The sequence below is a fragment of the Ylistrum balloti genome, unplaced genomic scaffold, assembly GCF_031769215.1.
Source record: "Ylistrum balloti isolate Yb309-2 unplaced genomic scaffold, AGI_CSIRO_Ybal_v1 Utg370636, whole genome shotgun sequence".
Taxonomy (NCBI): domain Eukaryota; kingdom Metazoa; phylum Mollusca; class Bivalvia; order Pectinida; family Pectinidae; genus Ylistrum; species Ylistrum balloti.
The window spans coordinates 540-27,047 of record NW_026782388.1 but is presented as its reverse complement, the minus strand read 5'-3'; the positions used below and the strand labels follow the sequence as shown (position 1 = coordinate 27,047).

Genomic DNA, 26,508 nt, shown 5'->3' with positions numbered 1-26,508 from the left:
CTCGTAGTAACACCATTGCCTACGTTGGTAAACTTCGCAAGGTTGGATTACCCTCAAAGACGTTAACAAAGCGATATCTCTACCAACCTAAGAATGCTGACGATAAATTCAGGTTGTTTATAGAGCTACAGGAGGACAGGTATACACTTCATATCCGACAAATAAGGTAAAAAAAACTGAAGAAAGTATAAAGGTTTGAGTCGTCTGTGCTTTTATCTGGTACTGAAAGGTAAAGATGGATTTATTTGATGACAACCCGAAGAAGTCGTGCTGTTCTAAAACTCGTTGTAGCGTTATCGTGTTTGTCTGTCTATTGGTCAGTGTGGCTGTAATATGTGTGGTCACTTTCACGGCAGACGTCCGAGAGAAGATTCAATATGATACGTCCGTGCTGCAGTGGTGGAAGACAACACCAGTTTATCAGATCTATCCGATGTCATTTAAGGACACGGATGATGACGGAAAGGGTGATCTCAATGGTAAGTAATACATGTATATTAACGAGCGATAATAAAGTTCGATACAAAAACGTGGAAGTTAACGAATTGAAATATTTTGTATTGTTTTCTCTAAAGCAAAATTTGTTAACATCAACTAATTCTAGTTAATTTGTCTGTTTTCGGATATAAGTCTAAACAAAATTCTTTTTATAAACTTTTCTTTTCATACAACGATGTCCACTGGACCAATTACTGACATCCATTGGCTTTTGATTTCAATGTTCACTTAATCAATAAACAATAACCATTGACTTTTGATTTCATTTAACAATGTCCACCGGGCAAGGAAGGTTGTACTTAAGACACACAAGTGATTAGAAACTTTCAGTAGAAATTAAGAATAAGACAGAGAAGAGTCAATTAATGAATCAAACTGCATCATACAGCTTCTAGCTTCTCAGTGATGCTTAGGGATTATATGAGAATCAGGATCAATTGATTATAGAAATCATGTGACGATGTTCATTGGTGATGGTGTCAACAACATATATCACCAGACGATGCGCACTGATAATAAAATGTTTATGGTATGATCGGTGTATCCTAATGTGTACAGGTATCACAGAGGAGTTATCGTACCTGTCTAACCTCGGGGTGAAGGCCGTATGGATAAGCCCTTTCTATGAGTCTCCAATGATGGACAACGGTTACGATATCAGCAACCATACAGCTATCGATCCTATATTCGGAACCATGGACGACTTCGACCGTCTTCTGGAAGAAGCCAATAAAAAGGGTCAGACTTAACCTAACTCTTATTTAATCAGTGATGTGTCAGATACAGTTTAAATATCTTCCGAGATTTAAACCAATTTGATTTGTTAAAGCACTTAAATCATGGTTAGTCGGATGGCGAAGAAGAAACGCACTTGTCTTTCACCTAGCCGTCCGGACTTTCCGGAACGGACGTGAAAAGTTGTTAGGTTAATAAAATTAATATTAAATCATAACATCTTGTACGCAAAGAAGGCGCTTGCATTTTTTTTTTTTTTTTTTTTTTTTACACATTTTCGTTAATTTAAAGCCATATTATTAAACTTCAACGTCTTGGTTGAGCACAAAAATTAAAACAAATGAAAATTAAATATTAAAACACATAGGTTTTATTTTCAGTTAACGATCTTTGGTTTGTTTTGTTTTTCCAAGGGCGCCACAAAATTTGAAGACATACGTCAATCATATCATAATTTCCATACACAAAACAATTTGTTTTCGCCTTAACTTTTGACGAAACAACAAAAACAAACAAACCAGTGAACAAAGCCACCTTTACACTAGTGAAGGAGGCAAACGTAACATAATACTGTATGTTGAAATGTGTCGTGGGAAACATTATATTATTTTGTTGGTGTTATGCTTTTAATTTATCGGTTGTGGAAATGAAGAATAATTAATGTATGATTGAACAATATGGATGATATTTTTGTCATTATCTTTCACTTGCCTAAAGTTGGCGTTAATGAGCAGACCAAAATACTAAATTGTCTTGTCAATAGTGAGATATATATCTTAAATCATATCATATAGGCAAGCTGAACAATAACGGAATTGAAAATAAATTTAATATATATATATATCCTTTCTTACAAACAGTTCACATTTAAATGCAATATAATTTGTATATAAGAGAGAACACGCAAAAACAAAAACAAAAAAAAAAACAAAAACAAAAAACAAGAAACAAAAAAACAAAAAACGAAAACACACGCAGTTTCCAGTTGCCCCACAGGCGTGGTGTTATATTGATGTTACAGGTATTCAAGTGATTGTCGACTTCGTTCCGAATCACACGAGCAATGAAAGTCAGTGGTTCATTGACAGTGAAAATAGGGTCAAAGGTTACGAAGACTTCTATGTATGGGTAAATGGTACAGTCGGCACGCCCCCTAACAACTGGGTAAGTTAACTCACTGATATCTAGTCGATAACATTTAACTGGTTTTTATTAGAATATACTGATCTTAAAAGCTTTTGATGAACAAAGAACGTTTATAAAGAATTTATGAACATATTTTCATTACACATGTTTTGTTTTGTAAGTGAGTAACACTTGCTTTTGTTTTCCTTAAACTTTTAAGTGTCTCATTGTGAATATTTCTTTTATTCATTAAGTGCCAATATTTCACTGAAAAATTAAATTGAGATTTTGATGACCTGTCGGTATTTTCATGCTGTTACAATGTAGATGCTTAAGAGTAAATAATGAACTGAAAATATGTATCTATAACATTGTTGTATCATTTCAGAATAATACCCTCGGAATGTCAGCTTGGACATGGAGTGAAACCAGACAACAGTATTACTATCATAATTATCTCAAGGAACAACCTGACCTCAACTACAGAAACCCCGCCGTCAAAGCCGCTGTTCTGGTAAGAAAAGGGGACAATACAGTTTACACGTAACTAATACAATGATTTAACGAAAGTTACACGATGTACATACAGAGTGGGTGTAATTAATACAGCACCTTGATGCTTTTCTTACAATCTCACTTCAAGCAATAAGAGAAAAGAAAATAGTAATAATAATGATAATAAAGGTTAAATGAAAAGACGGAAAAGATAAAACTAGCGACAAATATAAATAAAAGATAAAACACACATTGGTGACGCAGGCAAAGTTTGGAGATTATCAGGCCAGTTGTAACATGTAAATTCACGATACAGATGTATATGTAGTTAAGATTCAATAGACTTATGTCGACAGCAACAACGATATACTTGGTCTGGAGCTCTCTAGCTTTGTATATTTTGGTAGCTACGGGTAAGTACTTGGACATGCAAAGTCTCTCAAAATCTCGCTGCGATAGTTGTAGCTTTTGATAGCTACAGGGAGGAACAACTTTGTACTTTGACAGTAAACTTTGATAGCTACACGGAGGTACATTTTTGTACCTAGACAGTAGATTTTGATAGCTACAGGGAAGAACAACTTTGTACTTTGTACGAGGATATCTTTCCGCTGCGACAGTAGATTTAAATATTCTCAATATACAAGCACAAGATTTTTATTATCATATTAAGACTACCTTAGCATATGAGAGCAGTTTACTGTTGCAGTATAAGTTAAATGAATTACACACATTTCCAATTCCTGTAGGACGTAATGAAATTTTGGCTGGAGAAGGGAGTGGCTGGTTTCCGTATTGACGCAATTGTTCACTTGTTTGAGAGTGAGGATCTTCAAGACCAGGTGGTATGTATATAAGTTTTTTACCATCAATATTAATTTCAAATCTAAAACTGTGCAAAATCGATTTAGTTGACTTATTTGGGCGAAATCTAACGATTTAATGAAATATAAAGATGGAGATCACACAGAAGTCTCAAACAGCTGAAAAGGAATCAAATTTTGAACAACAAATGATAATGAATAGATGTCCACCAGCTATCAGTGGGATAGAACACGTATTATCCAGACTTGGAGATAAACCATGTTCCATTCATTAAATGATATTACAAAAATTTTACAACATTGCAGGCACTCTTAAGTACACATATATTACATCGTTATTTATAATTTAACCGAAATATTTTTATTGTTGTGGGGTGAAAAGTATTATATTTATGAATATATATATACAATATTGTTATGTTTGTTTTATCGCAGGTTATAGATGGTCAGGTGATACAAAACGAGACTGTGAATTTACCGGAGATTTTTCCAGTGATCAAAGATTGGAAGAAATTATTAGACGCATACAGTAATCCGCCAAGGTAAACGGACTGTGGAGAAAGGGGCCTGATTTGAAAAGCTAACGCTAACAGGGATTTGTTTCATTCGAATACCATAATGAAATATCCCTCTTATATGTGTATATTACTATGTTGATTGATGTCGTTCATTTTCTCTGTACAGGGTCATGTTTTCAGAAACCACATCTGTTGATTCCGAGATAATAAAGAAATACTACGATGCTGGCACAATACCATTCAACTTTGACCTGGTCAAGAAGGTCAACAGGACGTGCGGCGGAATTTGCATGCGAGACGTAATTTCGGAATATATGACAAAGCTGGGGTCAAACGACTGGCCAACTTTCTTAGTAAGATACTTTTCATTCTCATACTTATATCAACGTTTGTAACCAATGTCATAATATACTCAAAGTACACATACAATGTACGTATACACGTATATGTTAAGCAAGTTGAAACTAAATTTTTTTTTTTTACGAAATCGATTTAATTATTGGTAAAGTGCATGTACATCTTTACACCGGTACGCATACAATATTCACTGAACACACGTGGATACACCGACAGCTACGTAATTTTGAAACCACATTTTTTCACGAAATTAATTGAATTATGGGTTAAGGACACCTTCCCACAGCATCTGAATTTTCGTTCGATTACTGTGGTTGTACCTCAGGTTTCAATATCTAGGCCCTTAGCATTCCTAGAAGGACGAAACAGCGGTATGATGCCTTTAAAATTTCAAAATTATAATGCAGAGGTGCTTTCCATTTGTGTGTCGTTAATGGCGCTTAACAGACACGTGCATACAATGAATACAAAGATATACTCACGATGCCAATATCTATCACCAAGAAAAAAAGAAAGAAAAAAAAACACACACACACCGCTCACACACACACACACACACACACACACACACACACACACACACACGCACGCACACACTCAAACAAAAAATAAAAAATCCTCAGTCAACTCCGAGAAATAATTACTGTATTGATAATTCATCACCTTTCTCTGATAGTCCCGTTGTTGCTGACAAACATCAGTTTGATTTGAACATCATTTAAATTACATGTACTAACCCTACACAAAACTTTGATGTATATCATGTAGGATTTTCTGATACTTGGACATGGTTTTATTGTAGACGGGAAGTCACGACATTTCTCGGGTGGCTACTAGACTTGGCAATGATAAGACACGAGCGATGGCTATGCTTCTTCTAACACTACCTGGTACCCCCATCATCTACTATGGCGAGGAGATCGGCATGGCGGATGTACGTTATACTTTTGATGAGGGTCAGGATTCATTTGGACTCCGACTGGGGAAGGTGAGAGTGGGCGTTTGGATTGTGCTGCTCTACAGGTGCATCACGCGCAACATTAGGTGTTTCGAGAAACAACCGATGTAAATAAATAAAATAAGTAAATAAATAAGATAAGATATGAATCTCCCCGCCGGTTCATAAACCTTTCACAAACTTAATATTGATCAAACCGAAGCACGCATATATGTGAAAATTTGCAATATGTTTTCAATTTTCATCGGGGACCTTTCCAAACCAGAAAATGTCATTCAAAACGTGAGCAGTGAATAACTTGATTATTATCCGCAACGAAATAGCAATTAGACAAATATTGACCACTCTTATTTGCTGATTATTGTAACACCCATTGAACTAATACCATTGATGCTGGCTATGTTATTGTTAGGCTTACCCTCTTTTGATAATATCTTAAGCTTGCCATCGGTACAAAACACAGTCGTGTTAATTAGCAATGGAATTAAACACAATTACTTTAATTGATACCATTTTTATTTCGTAATTGAAGGGAGGATATGAGAATAGAACAAGGGATCCGGAACGTTCACCAATGCAATGGACATCTGCCTTGAACGCTGGGTTTACCAATGATTCCGCGACACCCTGGCTCCACCTGAGTCCAGAATCTCCCAAAGTCAATGTTGAGGTAGGTGTAAAAATAATTCGCTTTTCTCGTGTTTTTTTTTTTTTTTTTTTTAAATTTCTATTTTGATACAATTTCTGCTGTTTCCTTATCACTAATGATGATAGGAAAATCTTAAGCATTCTAGTACAAGCATTAATTTTTTCAGTTTTGTTTAAAAACTGTTTAAACAAACAATGTGTTGCAAAATGCTTCATATTCATGTATATCATTTATTTCAGCTGCAGAAAGCAAACGCAAGTGGAATATTACAACTCTATAAAAACCTAATTGATATAAGAAAGTACCCGTCCTTTGAGACCAGTAAACTGGATTTTGCAGAAGTGACCTCAGATATTCTATCATACATAAGAAGTGCCGCTGGCTGGCAGATGCACCTTGTTATAATCAACCTGAGTTCCCAGAGTGCAACGCACGACTTTTCTTCCGGTCCGGTGTTCTCTACTAAGGGAACTGTTGCCGTGACGACGGATAACTCGTCTCCCGTTGGACAGGACGTAGATCTGACAAGTGTTACTGTAGAGCCTTTTCAGGGTGTGATAATTGCTGTCAACTATCAAAAGCATTAAAGAACCAAGGCCACTTGCGTGTAAAATTTGACGAAACGTAAATGTAAATGTTGATTTGCATGCCCATGAATTGATAAATAATAATGATAATTCGAAGAGCTGGTTAGAATGATTGGACCACAAGGGTTATATCTATCCTCTCATTCGAGTACAAGCGAAATACATGATTCAGCTATTAAATTTGAAGCCTTTGCCTTTACCAGCATTACACAGGGATTACAGTCTGTCAATAGAAAATGTTTTGAGTTTTCCGTATGTATATTATAAAAACATACCGCTTTTGGGAAAAAAGAGATGTTAATTATAAAAAAAAAACTATATTTATTTTTCAACGATTGCGAAACAAACTGCATACCTTTATCAATCAGTCCGGATGGACGCGGGCGAGGAGTCTTGCTGCTGGAGGAAACAGTAGCACCCATCGAACGCCTTCATGAAAGGCTAATCCTTGTATACTTTATCAAATAAGACACGCCACCTCCAAATATTTGAGATAAAATATTCGTAAAAATACTGCCTTTCTTTCCCTTTGTGATTCCTATTATATCAAAAGGGCTTCCATACACATGGCAATGACCCTTTTCGGGTTGTCATCAGTACATCGCCATCTTTTAAGCAATCTGTAAGAGGTGATCATTTTTTTGATGTATACCTAACGTTAATAAAAAAAACTTTTACTTTCCTTTTTTTATTTGTTTTATAAACCATTGTGATTATATATTTTAGCCATTCCTTGTCTGTATACATATATACATGTAGACGGTATCATGTAGATTATTTTCATCCTTGGCTTAAATGCTACCTGCTTGGTTCCACTCGTTCATGGAAATATATGTTAGCATTAGAGCAAGAAGTACAAGATTTAAGTTTCCACAACATCCATCGTAACACATCCTCGGTCACAGGTAAAAATCGCACTATAACTTAACGGTAGTGCGACTTTCAACTGGGACGAGGATGTAAGTGAGTAGGCTATATAAAATATTACACCAGTATTTTATATTAAATATGCCTGCTACCTATAATATAATACATGTTGTTAATTTTAGCATTATGATACATTTAGTATGATACATTGCTAAATTAGATGAGATGCCTACATTCTCTGTTTAGACTTAACGGTGTACTTGTAATATGTGTTAGAGTTCACGACTCATTCCTAATGTAAACATCAGATATCATATATGTACCGATGACATGTGTCAGAGTTCAGGATTAATTTTTCATGTAAACATCATGTATCAAACCTGTAACTTGTGTTTGTGTTTGAAGTTTTTCAGCAGTAAACCTATGACACATGTATCTATGTTAATGTGGGCAGTTTCTCAAGGGACCATGGACTTGACTATATATTTACATAGATTTCTACATTTTCCCATCATTACAGTTTCACATTCATAAAGATCCAAGATCCAAGATTGAAACCAATACCATTGTCAAATTAAATTCTGAAAAAAACCCAATTAGCTTTAATATAATAATATTAATTATAGTTTTATAATAATATAAAAAATAATAAGAACAGCTTCACTAGGTCCAAGGCCCTGTTTCACTGGTCCTGTAATTTTTTAAACTATTCCATTCATTGTTTTCAAAAGGTGAGTAGTATTCCAGCTCATGAGATTGCTTTGTTCTGTATATAAAACAGCGATATATAAATGCATCACTTTGTAACAGGTGAAAAATGTTACATTTTGTATATCATACTTTTTATTAGATTAATAGATTCTATACTGAGAATGAGTGACTTGACCAGATCATGACATGTATGCTTGTATCTTTACTCAGAATCAGTGATTTGACTTGATCATGGCATATATGCTGGTATCTTTATTGAGAATCAGTGACTTGACCTGATCATGACATGTATGCTGGTATTTTTATTGAGACATGTATGCTTGTATCTTTACTGAGAATCAGTGATTTGATTTGATCATGGCATATATGCTGGTATCTTTATTGAGAATCAGTGACTTGACCTGATCATGACATGTATGCTGGTATTTTTATTGAGAATGAGTGACTTGACCAGATCATGACATGTATGCTTGTATCTTTACTGAGAATGGATGACTTGACCTGACTAGACATGTATGCTGGTATCTTTACTGAAAAAGAGTGACTTGTCTTGATCATGACATGTATGCCGGTATCTTTATTGAGAATGAGTGACTTGACCAGACCATGACATGTATCGTAATAATGTATACTGGTTTATTGCATTGTACTGGTGAAATAAAGAACTTAATCAATTATAATTAAAACAGATATAATATAAAACATTTGATCATCAATGGTAATGATATCACTTTTCCCGTGATGATATATCTGTTCTTGCCTTTACTTATCAGACTTACTGCATTAAAACGTTTTCTGTTCAGATATAAATGAAGCGAATACTGAATAAGTTGGTTTTCCATTAAATTCTTTCTGTGTTCAGGTTTCCCTGGTTTTATATTTAGAAGAATTTTGTTAGCTATTTTTACCTGATATCGACATAAATTGGTAGAATACCATATAAAGCATCCCACTCAAAAATGGCGTCAATATTGTTGCCAAGCATAACATCATACTATTTGCTATAATTTCCCAATTCTGTTTTAAACATGTTTTTTCTTTGTGTTTGGGTTAGCATTTATTATTTGTTTTACATTTAAAATTAATAAAAAAGAAATTTAATGATTTCATGTTTGATATGATATATTTCATTCGTATCACAGGAGATATCTATTTTTCAACTTCTGCTTAACAGTTGTGAGATATATATCAGTATTTCGCGTGAAATATATTTATGACACTATAGCGACGTTACGTTTATGTACACACAAAAACTAAATACTGTTCTCAAGGAAACCCCTCCTCATATAACCCTGGTTGTTGGTGTCTACCTAGAAACTCCTCATATGTCCCTGGCTGTTGGTGTCTACCTAGAAACTCCTCATATAACCCTGGCTGTTGGTGTCTTCCTAGAAACTCCTCATATGTCCCTGGCTGTTGGTGTCTACCTAGAAACTCCTTCACATATGCCCCTGGCAAATGGTGTCTTCCTAGAAACTCCTTCTCCTATGAACCTGACTGTTGGTGTCTACCTAGAAACTCCTAATACGACCCTGGCTGTTGGTGTCTACCTAGAAACTCCTTCACATATGCCCCTGGCTGTTGGTGTCTACCTAGAAACTCCTTCACATATGCCCCTGGCAAATGGTGTCTACCTAGAAACTCCTTCTCCTATGAACCTGACTGTTGGTGTCTTCCTAGAAACTCCTCATATGTCCCTGTCTGTTGGTGTCTACCTAGAAACTCCTTCACATATGCCCCTGGCTGTTGGTGTCTACATAGAAACTCCTTCACATATGTCCCTGGCTGTTGGCATCTACCTAGAAACTCCTTCACATATGCCCCCGGCAAATGGTTTCTTCCTAGAAACTCCTTCACATATGTCCCTGACTGTTGGTGTCTACCTAGAAACTCCTAATACGACCCTGGCTGTTGGTGTCTACCTAGAAACTTCTCATATGTCCCTGGCTGTTGGTGTCTACCTAGAAACTTCTCATATGTCCCTGGCTGTTGGGGTCTGCCTAGAAACTTCTCATATGTCCCTGGCTGTTAGGGTCTACCTAGAAACTTCTTATATGTCCCTGGCTGTTGGTATCTACCTAGAAACTCCTTCACATACGACCCTGGCTGTTGGTGTCTACCTAGAAACTTCTCATATGTCCCTGTCTGTTGGTGTCTTCCTAGAAACTCCTTCTCCTATGACTGGCTGCTGCATATTTCAGGATACTACTACTACGAGAGCTGTTGTCGCTATTGTGACTGTGGTGAAAATGTAAACAAATAGTACAGGTTTGTTGCTTAGAGTGGAAACCACGATGCCAATGTCGAGTGCAAAAGATCTAATATCTTTGTTTGTGATTTGATGTGTATGCCTATTCATCTGTTGCTGTACAGCATTTGTAATTTAACATGTCCACCCCAAAACTTTAAACTTTATTCATTTTACAATAAAATGCAACGCTAGCGTTTCATGGATATATGTGTTATTAAAAAATGTTGACAAAAATTTATTGAAACCAACTTTAACACGTCACTGAATATCACTCATCAATATATATTGCCTTACAGAATATATTTATGAAATAGTGGGGCACCATTTTGCCTCGTCTCGGTGAATAAGTATCTTAGAGGATGACACTTGAGATCAATATGCTTTAAAATTCTAACACCGTCGCAATTGTACATAGATATTCATATAATAGCTTTGTCCAGAAAAGTGAATAGTGTATTCGATTGTAGCGGGTGTTATTCGTGTAGTTCCCTGACCCTCAACAATTAAATAGGAATTAGCATTGAGTTCAGATAGAAAACGATGTATCTGTTCAGAAAACTAATATTTTCTAGTTTATATGTAATTGTGTAGACTTTAATAAGGTAAAAACTTTATAACTGTATTTACCTCAAACTACGTACATATTGCTGATGATACTGTGTTTGATATAAACCTCGATTTTTATTACAACGTCAATTGTAATCAACACAGACAATAAACATTAGAAATAAAATGTATTGATAAATCGTGTCTGACTTTAAGTTTTGACAAAGCGTATTCTATTTTCCTGATATCTTATATCTTTTAATATCATTGATCTTTTTCGGTATGAAAGGTCGTGTAACAACCTGTTTTAGTTCATGTCCATAGATGTCACTAGGTCATAATTTCGTTTGTATCGCCAATATTGTTTCTGTCATAAATCGCGGAATAGTTTATTTCATTGAGTTACTTATAAACATATCATATACACTATATCATTTTCACCTGTCCTATATAAATCAGACCTTTTTAATGCCAAGTTATAAAAAACAATAAATTACTTTTTTGTACAAGTTGTCCTGAGCTCCTAGTCATAGAAGAAATCCATGACGAGAGAAAATTTGTTCCACCTGAAATATTTTCAATGGAGACACACTTCATTAGATGTTGCATAAGCGACCTCTAAGGACAGTACTTGTTCGACCGATTTCTTATACAGTATTTAAAGACAAATAAAATGTACTTATAAACAAATTGTTTCAACAAAATATTTTATTTCAGTAAATTTTCCAATTTTCTTTGCGGTTTTAAATATGTTATTACTCTGTTTAACTATTTAACGTGACAAATCGACCTTTTTATGAGAAAGCGTAAGATGTGATACGCATGGCCTCTGTCAATTTCTACGTGTTCAGTTTTCACGCACGCTGGATTTTTAAATACCACGACTCCCACTGATTTACTAATTCTACTTATTGAAAATAAGAAAAGATTAGAGATATTATAATCACAAGATATGAGAGAACGGATGAGACGTGAAGGATAGGAGAGAAAAAGATAGAATGCAAGAAGAAAGGTGACCGGACAAAGGTAAGGATATCTGATATACTGCTTTATATTATCTGTTAATGAATCTATGTCCTTTAAATACACGATAATATTATGTAATTATGCACATATAGATATGCTATCGACGTCAAATATCATACCTGTAACTAGCGTTTCATAGTGTGTAGGCTATTAACTTTATTAAATATTTATAAATTAATGTTGGCAGTTTTTCAAGAAACCATAGACTTGACTCTATATATTTACATACATTTTTATATTTTCCCATCATCACAGTTTCACATACGTAAAGATTCAACATCTTTAATGTTCCTGTTCTCATCACCATACAATAACATGTCATTGAAATCAATACTATTGTCAAATTGAAATCTGAAAACAAACTCCGAAAATATCTTCATACTGCAGTAAAATGACTTTCAGTATCAAATTGTGTACCATCTTTATACCATTTACAAAACTTGATAACAAGCACACTAGAAACAATTCACTGCTGTAAATATTGGCTGGTAAGATTACTGTATCTATTTCAATTCTTATTGATGCTGTTAAATTGACATTTTATATACATATTGTTTTAGATTTAATATAATAATATAAATTATAACTTTATAATAATGTAGAAATAAGTAGAACTGATTCACTAGGTCCAAGGCCCTCTCTGTTTCACTGGTCCTGTAATTTTTAAAACTATTCCATTCAATGTTTTCAAAAAGTGAGAAACATTTCAGCTCATGAGATTGCTTTGTTCTGTATATAAAACAGCGATATATAAATGCATCACTCTGTAATAGGTGAAAAATGTTACATTTTGTATATCATACTTTTTATTAGTTTAACAGGATCATGTCATGTATGCTGGTATCTTTATTGAGAATGAGTGACTTGACCTGATCATGACATGTATGCTGGTATCTTTATTGAGAATGAGTGATTTGACTTGATCATGTCATGTATGCTGGTATCTTTATTGAGAATGAGTGACTTGACCTGATCATGACATGTATGCTGGTATCTTTACTGAGAATGAGTGACTTGACCTGATCATGACATGTATGCTTGTATCTTTACTGAGAATGAGTGACCTGACCTGATCATGACATGCACCGTAATAATGTATGCTGGTTTATTGCATTGTGCTGGTGAAATAAAGGACTTTATTAATTTTATTAAAACAGATTTTATATAAAAGCTTTTATCATCAATAGTAATAATATCACTTTTCCATTGATGATATATCTGTTGTTTTTACTTATCAGAGTTACTTCATTGAAATCCACCATTTTTTCTGTTCAGATAGAAATGAATCGGATGCCGAATTAATTGGGTCTCCATTAAATCTTTTCCGTGTAAATTTTGAGTTTTCCCTGGTTTTATATTTAGAAGGATTTTGTAAGCTATTTTTACCAGACAACGACATAAATTGGTAGAATACCATATAAAGCATCCCAATCAAAAATGGTGTCAATCTCGTCCCCAAGCATAACATCATACTATTTGCTATAATTTCCCAATTCTGTTTTAAACATGTTTTTTCTTTGTGTTTGGGTTAGCATTTATTATTTGTTTTACATTTAAAATTAATGAAAAAGAAATTTAATGATTTCCTGTTTGATATGATATATTTCATTCGTATCACAGGAGATATCTATTTTTCAACTTCTGCTTAACAGTTGTGAGATATATATCAGTATTTCGCGTGAAATATATTTATGACACTATAGCGACGTTACGTTTATGTACACACAAAAACAAACACTATACTCAGTAACATCTTAAGATCACAAAGTGGCGACCAATCAAACACCTTATTAAGTAATCATTAAATGTACCATCTAAAGTCAATATCTAAATTAGCACCTATACTTAGAAATGTTATCACATTTTGTATTTCAAGTGATGAATTACCTGTTACATGTAAATTTACCAGATACAACATGACGCCAAGATGAAGTTTCATGTGCATGACCATGAATACAGCTTGGGTTAATTGAGGTTATTTACCAAATAAATACATCTATTTCTAGCTTGTCGATAGATGTCTATGTAACAAGCAGTTGAGTGTTATCAGATTTTTTTTAGAAAGTCATTTTACTTGAAGCACATCGTGTCTGCTGATAGTGCATCTTACCTATGTAATTAAATCCTTTTGATATCAGTTAGAATTTAGACTGTATAAACCTAAGAACGTGTTTAGAATTTACGCCGATAAATCGAGATGTTAATTTTGAAGAGACATTGAAGAGACCAAACGTGATCACTGTCCTTATTGCAACAAATATCTTTTACTTTCTTTCCTGTTTTTGGAGTCAGTATTCTTTTACAGTGTCCCTGGACACGAATCCTCATCTGATGTTGGTTTATGGTTTTCTCATATTATCCTGGCTATTGGTATCTATAGAAACACCTCCTCGTATTACCCTTGCTGTTGGTGTCTCTTTAATAACCTTCCCCTGATGGCCCAGGATGTTGTTGGTGTATCCCTAGAAGCCCCTCTTTAAATGACCCTTGGTTTTGATGTGTCCCCGGTAATCCCTCTTCTTCTGACCCTTGTTGTTAGAGTCTCCCTAGAACCTTCCTAATATGACCCTGATTGTTGGTGTCTCCATGGAAACATCTCCTCATATGATCCTGTGTGTTGGTGTCTCCTTAATAACCTTCCCCTGTTGACCCTGGATGTTAGTATGCCCCTAGAAACCACTCCTCATATAACCCTGGCGTTTGGGGTCTACCTAGAAACTCCTCATCATATGTCCCTGGCTGCTGCATATTTCAGGATCGTACTATTTCTAGAGCTGTTGCCACTATTGTGACCGTGGTGAAAAGGTAAACAAATAGTACTGGTTTGTTGCTTAAAGTGGAAACCACGATGACAATGTCGAGTACAAAAGATATAATCTCTTTGTTTGTGATTTGATGTGTATGCCTATTCATCTGTTGCTATACAGCATTTGTAATTTAACATGTCCACCCCAAAACTTTAAACTTTATTCATTTTACAATAAAATGCAACGCTAGCGTTTCATGGATATATGTGTTATTAAAAAAAATGTTGACAACAATTTATTGAAACCAACTTTAACACGTCACTGAATATCACTGATCAATAACCTTACAGAATATATTTATGAAATAGTGGGGCACAATTTTGCCTCGCCTCGGTAAATAAGTATCTTAGAGGATGACACTTGAGATCAATATGCTTTAAAATTCTGACACCGTCGCAATTGTACAGATATATTCATATAATAGCTTTGTCAAGAAAAGTGAATAGTGTATTTGATTGTAGCGGGTGTTCTTCGTGTAGTTCCCTGACCCATAACATACAGTTAAATAGGAAATAGCATTGACTATAGATAGAAAACGATGTATCTGTTCAGAAAACGTATTTAAATATATTGTAACAATATCGTTAATGTCTCGACCCCTTTATATAAAAATACTTGATATCTGTTTAAATGTTTTATACAGCAATCAGTGCTGAACGTTAAAAAGGTCAACAATATTTTTCTATTTGATATATAATTGTGTAGACTTTAATAAGGTAAAAACTTTATAACTGTATTTACTTCAAACGACGTACATATAACTGATGATACTGTGTTGATATAAACCTCGATTTTTATTACAACGTCAATTGTAATCAACACAGACAATAAATATTAGAAATATAATGTATTGATAAATCGTGTCCGACTTTAATCTTTGGCAAAGCGTATTCTATTTTCCTGATATCTTATATCTTTTGATACCATTGATCTTTTTCAGAATGAAAGGTCGTTTATTGACGAAAGTGTAACATAACCTGTTTTAGTCAATGCCCATAGACGTCACTAGGTCATAATTTCGTTTGTTGTGCCAATGCTGTTTATTTCATTGAGTTACTAATAAACATATCAAATACACTATTTCATTTGCACCTGTCATATATAAATCAAAGCTTTTCAATGCAAAGTTATAAAGACACTAAATTACTTTTCTGTACAAGTTGTCCTGAGCTCCTTGTCATAGAAGAAATCCATGACGAGAGAAAATTTGTTCCACCTGAAATATCTTCAATGGAGACACACTTCATTAGATGTTGTATAAGCGACCTCTAAGGACAGTACTTGTTCGACCGATTTCTTATACAGTATTTAAAGACAAATAAAATGTACTAATTAACAAATTGTTTCAACAAAATATTTTATTTCAGTAAATTTTCCAATTTTCTTTGCGGTTTTAAATATGTTATTACTCTGTTTAACTATTTAACGTGATAAATCGACCTTTTTATGAGAAAGCGTAGGATGTGATACGCATGGCCTCTGTCAATTTCTACGTGTTCAGTTTTCACGCATGCTGGATTTCAAATACCACGACTCCCTCTGTTAACTATTCAGAAATGTAAACAGACGAATTACTGATTCTACTTATTAGAATTCTTCCATGTAGAATACTCGATGAAGGATATCTTCACTCTGGTGAAATATTATAATCACAAGATATCAGATAACGGATGAGACGTGAAGGATAGGAGAGAAAGTGATAGAATGCCAGAAGGAAGGTGACCGGACAAAGGTAAGTATATCTGATATACTGCTTTATATTATCTGTTAATGAATCTATGTCCTTTAAATACACGATAATATTCTGTAATTATGCACATATAGATATGCTATCGACGTCAAATATCATACATGTAACTAGCGTTTCATAGTGTGTAGGCTATTAACTTTATTAAATATTTATAAATTAATGTTGGCAGTTTTTCAAGAAACCATAGGCTTGACTCTATATATTTACATACATTTTTATATTTTCCCATCATCACAGTTTCACATACGTAAAGATTCAACATCTTTAATGTTCCTGTTCTCATCACCATACAATAACATGTCATTGAAATCAATACCATTGTCAAATTGAAATCTGAAAACAAACTCCGAAAATATCTTCATACTGCAGTAAAATGACTTTCAGTATCAAATTGTGTACCATCTTTATACCATTTACAAAACTTGATAACAAGCACACTAGAAACGATTCACTGCTGTAAATATTGGCTGGTAAGATTACTGTATCTATTTCAATTCTTATTGATGCTGTTAAATTGACATTTTATATACATATTGTTTTAGATTTAATATAATAATATAAATTATAACTTTATAATAATATAGAAATAAGTAGAACTGATTCACTAGGTCCAAGGCCCTCTCTGTTTCACTGGTCCTGTAATTTTTAAAACTATTCCATTCAATGTTTTCAAAAAGTGAGAAACATTTCAGCTCATGAGATTGCTTTGTTCTGTATATAAAACAGCGATATATAAATGCATCACTCTGTAACAGGTGAAAAATGTTACATTTTGTATATCATACTTTTTATTAGTTTAACAGGATCATGTCATGTATGCTGGTATCTTTATTGAGAATCAGTGACTTGACCTGATCATGACATGTATGCTGGTATCTTTACTGAGAATGAGTGACTTGACCTGATCATGACATGTATGCTTGTATCTTTACTGAGAATGAGTGACCTGACCTGATCATGACATGCACCGTAATAATGTATGCTGGTTTATTGCATTGTGCTGGTGAAATAAAGGACTTTATTAATTTCATTAAAACAGATTTGATAGTAATAATATCACTTTTCCATTGATGATATATCTGTTGTTTTTACTTATCAGAGTTACTTCATTGAAATCCACCATTTTTTCTGTTCAGATAGAAATGAATCGGATGCCGAATTAATTGGTTCTCCATTAAATCTTTTCCGTGTAAATTTTGAGTTTTCCCTGATTTTATATTTAGAAGGATTTTGTAAGCTATTTTTACCAGACAACGACATAAATTGGTAGAATACCATGTAAAGCATCCCAATCAAAAATGGTGTCAATCTCGTCCCCAAGCATAAGATCATATTATTTGCTATAATTTCCCAATTTTGTTTTAAACATGTTTTTCTTTATGCTTGGAATTAGCTACTTTTCAGTTTCACTTTAAGTATATTTTGCACTGGCATGCATTCATGCATTCGTATAAAAGCAAATACATGCATCACAAAAATTGAAGTCAAAGAATATCACTCAACATAGCAATACAATGTTCAAATTCATAAATGAAACTTAAAAGCAGAATTAGCGAAATCAAAATATCGTGTCACGGTTGCTAGATCAGTCAAGCGACGCGACTCTCCTTTTTCTCAAAGTAAGCGGAATTTGTCAAGCATATCATATCTTTTATGTATTTAATAACAGTTCATTTAAGCCGACCTGTAAATGTGTATAAATATTTAGCAAAATTACCGCATTGCAAGGTGACATTAAATCCTGTTGTTCATCTCACCTAAAATTATAACATGTGTAAGACGGGACACCATGTGTCGATGTACCTAATGAGCGTCCTGGGACATTTTCGCGCCCAGCATTTCATTCATGTGGATTATATTAATGTTTTTTGTGTTGCACACTTGGCATAACATGAAAAAAATCACCCTGATTGACAGACTGTGAGGTAATGAAATGCACCATTGAAGTTAACACGGAGAATGCACACATAGCTGAACTGACACGTAGGGGTAAATGTCCAGCGATGTTTTCATTTATGAAGAATTGATACACAAATAAATCTCCACTACAGAACTTCTGGAAGTAAATCATGTCCCAGAATTCTCAATCCTCCCATAACTCTCAAAATCCCATAACTCTCACTAGGTGCAAGATGCCGCTGATCATCCAATTTATGACGTTGTTGTGCGACTGTCATGCCAGTCATAACTATCTTATTGTTTAAACTCTATCATTGTTATAGTACTTGTTCACAAACAAGGGTGTCCCCTGTTTGCAGTCATTTTTACACATCTTCATGTTGAAAAAAAACAACAAACAGACAGTTCTCCAAAGTATATACTCATAATTAATCTTGTATGACCAAAATCAAATTAAAGAATGAAGTGTTTAAAATGAACTAGATAATATTTTCTTCATTTGTAAAAAGCGCCATTGACCATGGCCTTAACCTTTGACCCCTGAAACACGACAATGTCCAAAGTATACTTGTAATTGACCTTTGTATAAAATCTGTGTAAGAATAAATTTGTCGAGAATTGAAGGATAGGGAACGCTATTTGCCTCCTCCTATTTTATTTCAGGGGCATAGAAAAATAGACAATTGTTAGTTTTTAGGGGATGGGTTTCATTACTTAAACACCAATTTGAAATGTTGAGATACCATCAATATCGAAAGGGCAAGCTTCGTCTGCCGATCGATGGCAACGCCAAGTAAATCTTGGTCAATGTAAGTCAATCATGTAATGAGATAAGTATGATGACTATAAAACTTCCAAATAATGTTCACCAGCCATCGTCTCTGTCAGTTGCTGAATTCTTTGACGGCTATCACAGCCAGTCTACCTTTCAGCAGATGGGACACAATGCAAGCGAAATCTAATAATCATGCTCTGCTTGTGTGGCTCTACTACTGATGTTCTACAGTATCAAGTCTCCATCACTATTAGCATATTCAGTCTTACACGTTTGGAGGTTTAAAACAATAGTTGGATTATGGTACGATGCACTTTATTAATGACATCTAACGCTCCTGATAGTGTTTTACTTGTATGAAATAAGTTATTATGTATGTAGAGTAAAATCTGATTTTTTTTGTCTTATCTGATGGAAAAAGGTTATTGGTACAGTTCAGTGAAATCAACATAAATCATGATAATTTTCTAATGCATTCTTTATTTTGGCAGTTGTTTGTTGTGGTTGCTGTGACGAATAACAACAGTTGGACCAGTACAAAGTTTCAATGGCGGTGAGATCAGCACTTATTACGGTGATATGGACAATATGTCAGATCACTTGGCGTGTGTTCTTCTATATCAGGACTAGGCGAGTAGTGCGATTCCTCTTCATGGTGCTTCTGTTGGTTCTCTATTGTGAGTACTTTCATTATTTTGTTGTGTTGCTCATGTGTAAATGGCCAAAGTTACCGGAAAGTGAAGGTTTCCTTTATGGAAATGATGATATCAACAAGCCAGTCAAGGCCATGGTTATAGCAGACACTCACCTACTTGGAATAAGGACAGGAAATTGGTTTGATGCATTTAGGAGGTAAGTTTATTAACTGTTAATTGGAATTTCTTTGTCATAGTGGCAACTGCTAATATTCAACATCTCACTGTCTGTGTATATTGAAAACAAGATGACAGTTTGGTTGTTGTGTGGCTCCATATAATCATAGATTCGGAGACCACTGTCATGTGAAACATCAGCTGTTGTGTTATGGTAACATCTTCAATAGACCTAAGATTTTGTATGACCCAAATAACTGTAGACGCCATCATCATATGACATTACCTGTTGTGTGGCCACATTATCTGTAGACACCAGACACCATCATCATATGATCTTATCTGCTGTATAGCCTCATTATATGTAGACACCATCGTCATATGACTTTCCATGCTAGGTGACCTAATTTTCTGTAAACACCACCATCATATGACCTTACCTGTTGTGTGGCCTCATTATATGTAGACACCACCATCATATGACCTTACCAGTATGGCCTCGTTATCTGTAGACACTGCCATTATATGACTCTACCTGTTGTGTGGCCCCCAAATCAGTGACAATAACCATTTGACTTTACTGTTGTATAGCCCCGTTGTGTGTAGACGCCAACATCATTTGACCTTCCCTGTTATGTGTGGCCCCATCATCTGTAGATACAATAACCATTTGACCTTACAAGTTTTGCAACACCATTATCTGTAGACACCACCATCATGTGACTTTACTCGTTGAGTGACCTCAATATCTGTAGATTCCTTCGTCATGTCAGTGTACCTGTTGTGTGCCAAATAAACTGTAGACATAATAATATTTTCTTATGACCTAAGCTGTTATGTAACATCTAAATTTATGAAAGCCAACTTCGTCATATGGATAATGTGTGACCCGATTATCTGTAGACATAGCCACCGTATGACCTTAGCTGTTGTTTGACCCCATCTTTAGTAGACATAGTCGTCATATGACGTTAGCCGTTGTGTTACTGCATCGTCTGTAGAAACCATCATCGATTTGTCATGTGAATTTAGTTGTGTTGTCCAGTGTCAAGTGACTGATGTGTTGTGAAACTCCATAAAATAATGCATGGCTGTCTTTTTTCCAGAGAATGGCAGATGGAAATATCCTTCCAGACAAGCATGTTGATACATCGTCCTGATGTGGTCTTCATTTTAGGTATTGTTAAGTTGTAATGTATACATATTCGTGTTTGATAATCCATGTGATAAAGTATTCCAAATAACATCCTGTGGAAGTTTGTGTTTATATGAAGTGACTGACAAACTTACACATTTTCTATCTTTCTTGCAATTTCGAAATTATCGTTCTGTCCCTAAAGCTATACTTATGATGTTTCCCTTTTTCGCTGGCTATTAAACTCTTGGTGTTGTAAGGTCTAAAATCCTTAAAAAAGAGCACTAGTTTAATGAAATGTAAACATGCACGTCTGTTAATGGAATACATTGACTGTGAATCAGTCAACAACATGCCAAAGATTGCTTCCTTTTCATAATCACAGTTTGATTATTAGTTTGATCATGGTTGAAGAACTCAATTCTCACAGAGAACTGTTTTCAGCAAACCCTACCTTATTTTCAAAAATTAATATATTTTACAAATTATCACTGATTCTGTGGTGTTATTCTAAATCGTAATCTGATTAAAGTTGTTTAATGTCAGAACTTTTTTATGCTGATAATTACATCCTAAAACTCAAAATATTATACAAGTCAGTCATTTAACAGGTGATCTGCTAGATGATGGCAGGTGGGCCACTGATGCAGAGTTCAAGAAGGATGTTGCCAGATTCAAAAAAATGTTTTCAACACCGAAAGATACAACTACAAGGGTACTTGTAGGTAACCATGACATTGGATTTCATCACATGTAAGTGCAGCTCTATAAGGACAGATTCAGACGGGTTAAGAATCAGGATCTCTCCACATGTCTAAGGGGGTTCTGATTCAGATCTGGGAAGTCATTCGATTTGTTGGGGTTAATTAATTTAATTCTGTGAATTTTTAGATAAATCATATAGAAACCTAACTGTTTAGCTAGAATTTCTTTACATCTATTTAGATACAATATCTTAACACCCCCTTAAAGAATGGTACGGGTTGGTACCTTCAGTAATGAAATATTGTTTATTGTAAAAAAAAACTTGAGTGTTCTATAATTGGCTGCAATCAAACAGGTAAAAAGTGAAAGTAATAGAAATAATGATACTAAGGTACTTGTGTGTGCCGGTCGCATTTTGGCTGGGGTGGCAAGGTTAAAGTCTCTGAAGGTCTTTATCATTAGCTATCAACTTATGCTCAACTACATTATGCACGCGGAGCAGTCGCCAGGTACTGACCGCAGGTAGGTTGGTATCATACAGGAACTCCGGCTTTCATCCACCAACCAAACCTGGCACGTCAGTAAATGACCCAAACTTTTAATAGAATGTAAAGCGTAAATAAACCAAACTAAAAATAAAATTCAAATCTCACTTCAATGTGAGGCAAAATCAGTATCATAATTGCAGTTAAAAGGTCTAACCAATTTTTTTTTTTTAAAGTTAGATTATCCAATGTGGTCCTACTGATCAGTTACCCCCCTTTATCAAACGTGTTTGATTGAAGGGAAGACAACTTTACCCACTTACTAAAATCAGTCAACAATTTGAAAATTGTGTAATTATAGTTCTGCACAGTGCAGGTTAAATCTTTAACAAAAAAAGACTTAGTTCAATGATACATTTGTTTCCTTTGCAGAAACCTCATTTCTGTTTTTATATTTGATTTGATTTGACATGATATATCAGCAGTCATTGCTTTAGATATTAACATAAGTTTCACTTGACTAAAAATTCAGATTCATTTGTTATTGCTGCCGTGCATATAATTTGAGACAATTTTATTATTTAAAATTTTTTCATCAATTTATAGGATGAAAGAAAATAGAAACAGACGATTTGAGAAAGCATTCTCGTCACCTTCAGTCCAGCTTTTTGAGTTTCATGGAAACCTGTTTGTGTTGATGAATAGCATGGCCATGGAAGGAGATGGGTGCAAGTTGTGTGCTGAGACAGTCAACTCTCTGGAAAAAATCTCACAGCAGCTCAAGTGTGCAGAGGTAATTGAAAAAATATACTTAAACATAAGTCACATTCATCAGACATGACCAACACAAGGTTTATACACTAATCAAGAAGTAGAAAGTGTACAGGTTGACAGTGAAATAATTTAAGATACTAAGATTTCTCTCCATCACTTACTATGGCAAGCTTTCCATCACGCTTTCTCTTCCTGAACACCTGGTCTTATTTTCCTTGCTTGCACGTTTTCCCGAAGCATCCGTGTAAATCTTTCTTTTTTTCATATTTTGTCTTAGGTTTTATTTATTTGAGTTTGGATTAAGATTATGCTGAGATATTCGTAATTTCTTTTTTTTTCTTACTGTTGAGGAAAATCTTAATTTTACTGACTTGACTGCTATGGTGAATTGCTTATGCACTTCTGTTTCCAGCATTCAATATTTATGTGTGTCTTTCGAGATTCCCTACTGTGAAATTTCTCTGACAGTATTATATCTTTTTGATTTTTTTTATCTAGGGATGAAAATTTGTACTTTCATTTTGTTCTTTTTCTAGAAGGTCGTTCCTTTGTTCTTTCCCTTAAAATCACAGGTGTTCATAATGTCAATTTTCAACAGGTTAATATCGGTTTTACTCTCCATATGTAGATACTGACTAAATAATGCATTGGTAGATATGTGCTCCTTCATATTACTGTATAAAAATTCTTCCCTTAAGTTAAGTGGTTTGCCGTACTGGTTGCATGATAGAATAACATTTATTTTCAACAGCAATTAATATGGGTTTGCTTTCAGCCAGGCATCAACTTATTATCTTATAAAATCTTATAAATGAAATGCAATAATTTAGTAGGTACAGTTCAGATATATATTTTGATGATTATTTCTATGACTCAGGGACAAACATCAAGTGACAGTCCCCCAAGTGAATGTGAGGCTATGGAAAAAATGGCCTACTCTCCTCCAATATTACTGCAAGTGAGTAACATTTCAAGCTGTAGGTTTCATACTTAACCAGTAATATTCACCAAATATATGTTCGAAGTAAAGATGAATGTTTCTTTACTTAGATTACAATCGATTTAACCTCATAACTCCAAAACGATAAGGTATTGGTTGAAGGAATTTAAATGTTTTAAAAGGGCATCTCTAAAGAAATAACGGTTATACGGATTAATGAATATTATAAGGATTCTGAGGGAGGCAACTCTAATAAACCAAGGAATATTCTAAGGGAGGCTACTCTAAAGAAATCACGGTTAAACGGATTATGCAATACTATAAGGGAGGTAACTATAACAAACCGTGAAATATTCTAAGGGAGACAACTCTAAAGAAATCACGGTTAAACGGATTATGGAATACTATAAGGATTCTAAGGGAGATAACTCTAACAAACCGTCAAAGATTCTAATCGAGGCAACTTTAAAGAACAATAGTTAAACTCTTAAAGGTAACATATTTTCTTCACAACTTAGACCATATCGTAAGAAGATAAAGCGTTCTTGCAATGATGAGTTTGAGCAAAAATATCCATAATTTTTTCAGCATTTTCCAATGTACCGGCCTTCAGATGCAAACTGTAGTTTACCAGACTCGGCACCTCCTGATGAAAAAGAGATTCCTTTCACGGTGAATTGGGATTGCCTTTCAGAAAAGTCCAGCAGTCAGGTAAAAACAACTAAAACGCAACAATTTTAAAAGTATAGTGGAAGTATGTGCTATATGTATTATCTCATAGACTAGATATATTATCGTATTAATTTTGATGGTGAGGTAATGTATATTTAGGGATGTATGTGACCTGTTTTATACAGGTATTTGAGTGGATCAAACCTCGCCTGATCTTGAGTGCTCATACCCACCATGGCTGTTATCGTCTCCATCACAACGCTGTTCCAGAATGGACAGTTGCCTCCTTAAGTTGGCACAATAAAAACAACCCTTCATTTCTACAGGTATGTTTATATGTTACAGATTCCAATATCCATCATGTTTTCCAAATTCCAAAGTTGACAGTATTTTTTAGATAAGATTGTTTGATGCAAAATGAAATATGTATAGGCATTAGATATTTAATATAAGTACTCTTCTCTAGGCAATATAACCCCCCTGCAAAAATAGTATTATATATGCAGTAAAATACACCCCCTAAAATTAAAAAAACTGATACAATACTTACCTAATTAGCTTATCTATGAGAAATGGATACAATCCCTTTGAATTTATTTTGAAATTATAATCATTTAAGCAGTGAAATGAATAATTGTCCTTTGATCCTTTAATGACCATAGATGTTGGTGGTATGTTAAGCAATACAAAACCAAACTCTTCCCACAAGACAAAACTTAAGTTTTGAAATGTTATTGTCACCCGTCAATAAATATCAAAGGTATTACAAAGATAATCCATTGCATTGTGAAGATATAAATAAATAGCGATGCTACATTTACAAAAATTAAGGAAATTTTAGGAAACAAAGTTAAATAAGATGAGAAGAATAAGGACGAGAAGAATAAATAAATAAAAAAAAATAAAACACCGACAACATAATTAGATACTGCCACTCTTGACAAGGGAGGTTACTCTTAGATTAAAATCGGTTCTTGTGATATAAACATAAACACTCACGAGTTAAATAACCTTCTATACATTACAGTAACTCTGACAGTGTCGCTCATCTCATTTCTGTTTGTGTATTAGTCTGACTATGAAATACGTTGTGTCAGAATTTTGTTATCATCGACACGTTTTATTGTTGCAGGTGGTGCTGTCTCCAAATGATTTTGTTGTGAATCAGTGTCACCTTCCAAGAGGAACAACTGTGATATTTTTTTATATAACAGGTACACTGATAGCTTTGCTGTGGTTGTTATTTCCCTACAAATCTAGGAATACATTACCGGTTAGAGTATGGGTCAATAAATTACACTGACCAATATATCGGCGTAATTGCCATGCTGACCATTGGCGGAACAAAGACTGATACAATGTTCTTAAGTCACCAATAAAGTCTGGAGAAATACACTTATTAATCCTCTTCCTTATCAATGCGCTTACAAATATTGGGTGGTCAGTGAGGCGTGAATTAAAATTAAAAATATACCAATTTATTCTTTCGTCACATTGCCCATTCGGGATGATCAATAAAGTTGGGATTTGTAGAGAATTCGAAATTCACCAATCATCTTTTCTTCATCAATGATAGGAACTAAATAATCGTGTGTCGCTATCCTGTT

General features: G+C 34.4%; 2 protein-coding genes across 2 annotated transcripts; both read left to right on the top strand.

The window, feature by feature from the left end:
* Positions 1-235: 235 nt before the first annotated feature.
* Positions 236-6,761, top strand: LOC132557176 (maltase 1-like). Its single transcript, XM_060221671.1, has 10 exons — positions 236-479; positions 1,057-1,236; positions 2,255-2,397; positions 2,747-2,872; positions 3,603-3,698; positions 4,143-4,219; positions 4,362-4,548; positions 5,355-5,540; positions 6,043-6,180; positions 6,399-6,761. The coding sequence occupies exons 1-10, from the start codon at positions 236-238 to the stop codon at positions 6,744-6,746; spliced, it is 1,725 nt and encodes a 574-aa protein (XP_060077654.1). The 3' UTR covers positions 6,747-6,761.
* A 13,164-nt stretch (positions 6,762-19,925) lies between these two features.
* Positions 19,926-26,204, top strand: LOC132557174 (metallophosphoesterase 1-like). The gene is made up of 8 exons (XM_060221669.1): positions 19,926-20,230; positions 21,297-21,367; positions 21,937-22,078; positions 23,122-23,308; positions 24,167-24,247; positions 24,818-24,940; positions 25,087-25,227; positions 26,034-26,204. The coding sequence occupies exons 1-8, from the start codon at positions 19,926-19,928 to the stop codon at positions 26,202-26,204; spliced, it is 1,221 nt and encodes a 406-aa protein (XP_060077652.1).
* Positions 26,205-26,508: the final 304 nt, after the last annotated feature.

What these genes read in the sequence shown, in the direction of transcription:
- LOC132557174 (XM_060221669.1), top strand. Translation starts at nt 19,926, where the DNA reads ATGGCGGTGAGATCAGCACTTATTACGGTGATATGGACAATATGTCAG. An exon ending in AGCAGCTCAAGTGTGCAGAG is followed by an intron (nt 23,309 to 24,166) that starts GTAATTGAAAAA and finishes TCTATGACTCAG; the next exon opens with GGACAAACATCAAGTGACAG. An exon ending in ACAACCCTTCATTTCTACAG is followed by an intron (nt 25,228 to 26,033) that starts GTATGTTTATAT and finishes TTATTGTTGCAG; the next exon opens with GTGGTGCTGTCTCCAAATGA.
- LOC132557176 (XM_060221671.1), top strand. Translation starts at nt 236, where the DNA reads ATGGATTTATTTGATGACAACCCGAAGAAGTCGTGCTGTTCTAAAACT. An exon ending in CCGTCAAAGCCGCTGTTCTG is followed by an intron (nt 2,873 to 3,602) that starts GTAAGAAAAGGG and finishes CAATTCCTGTAG; the next exon opens with GACGTAATGAAATTTTGGCT. An exon ending in CTCCCAAAGTCAATGTTGAG is followed by an intron (nt 6,181 to 6,398) that starts GTAGGTGTAAAA and finishes CATTTATTTCAG; the next exon opens with CTGCAGAAAGCAAACGCAAG.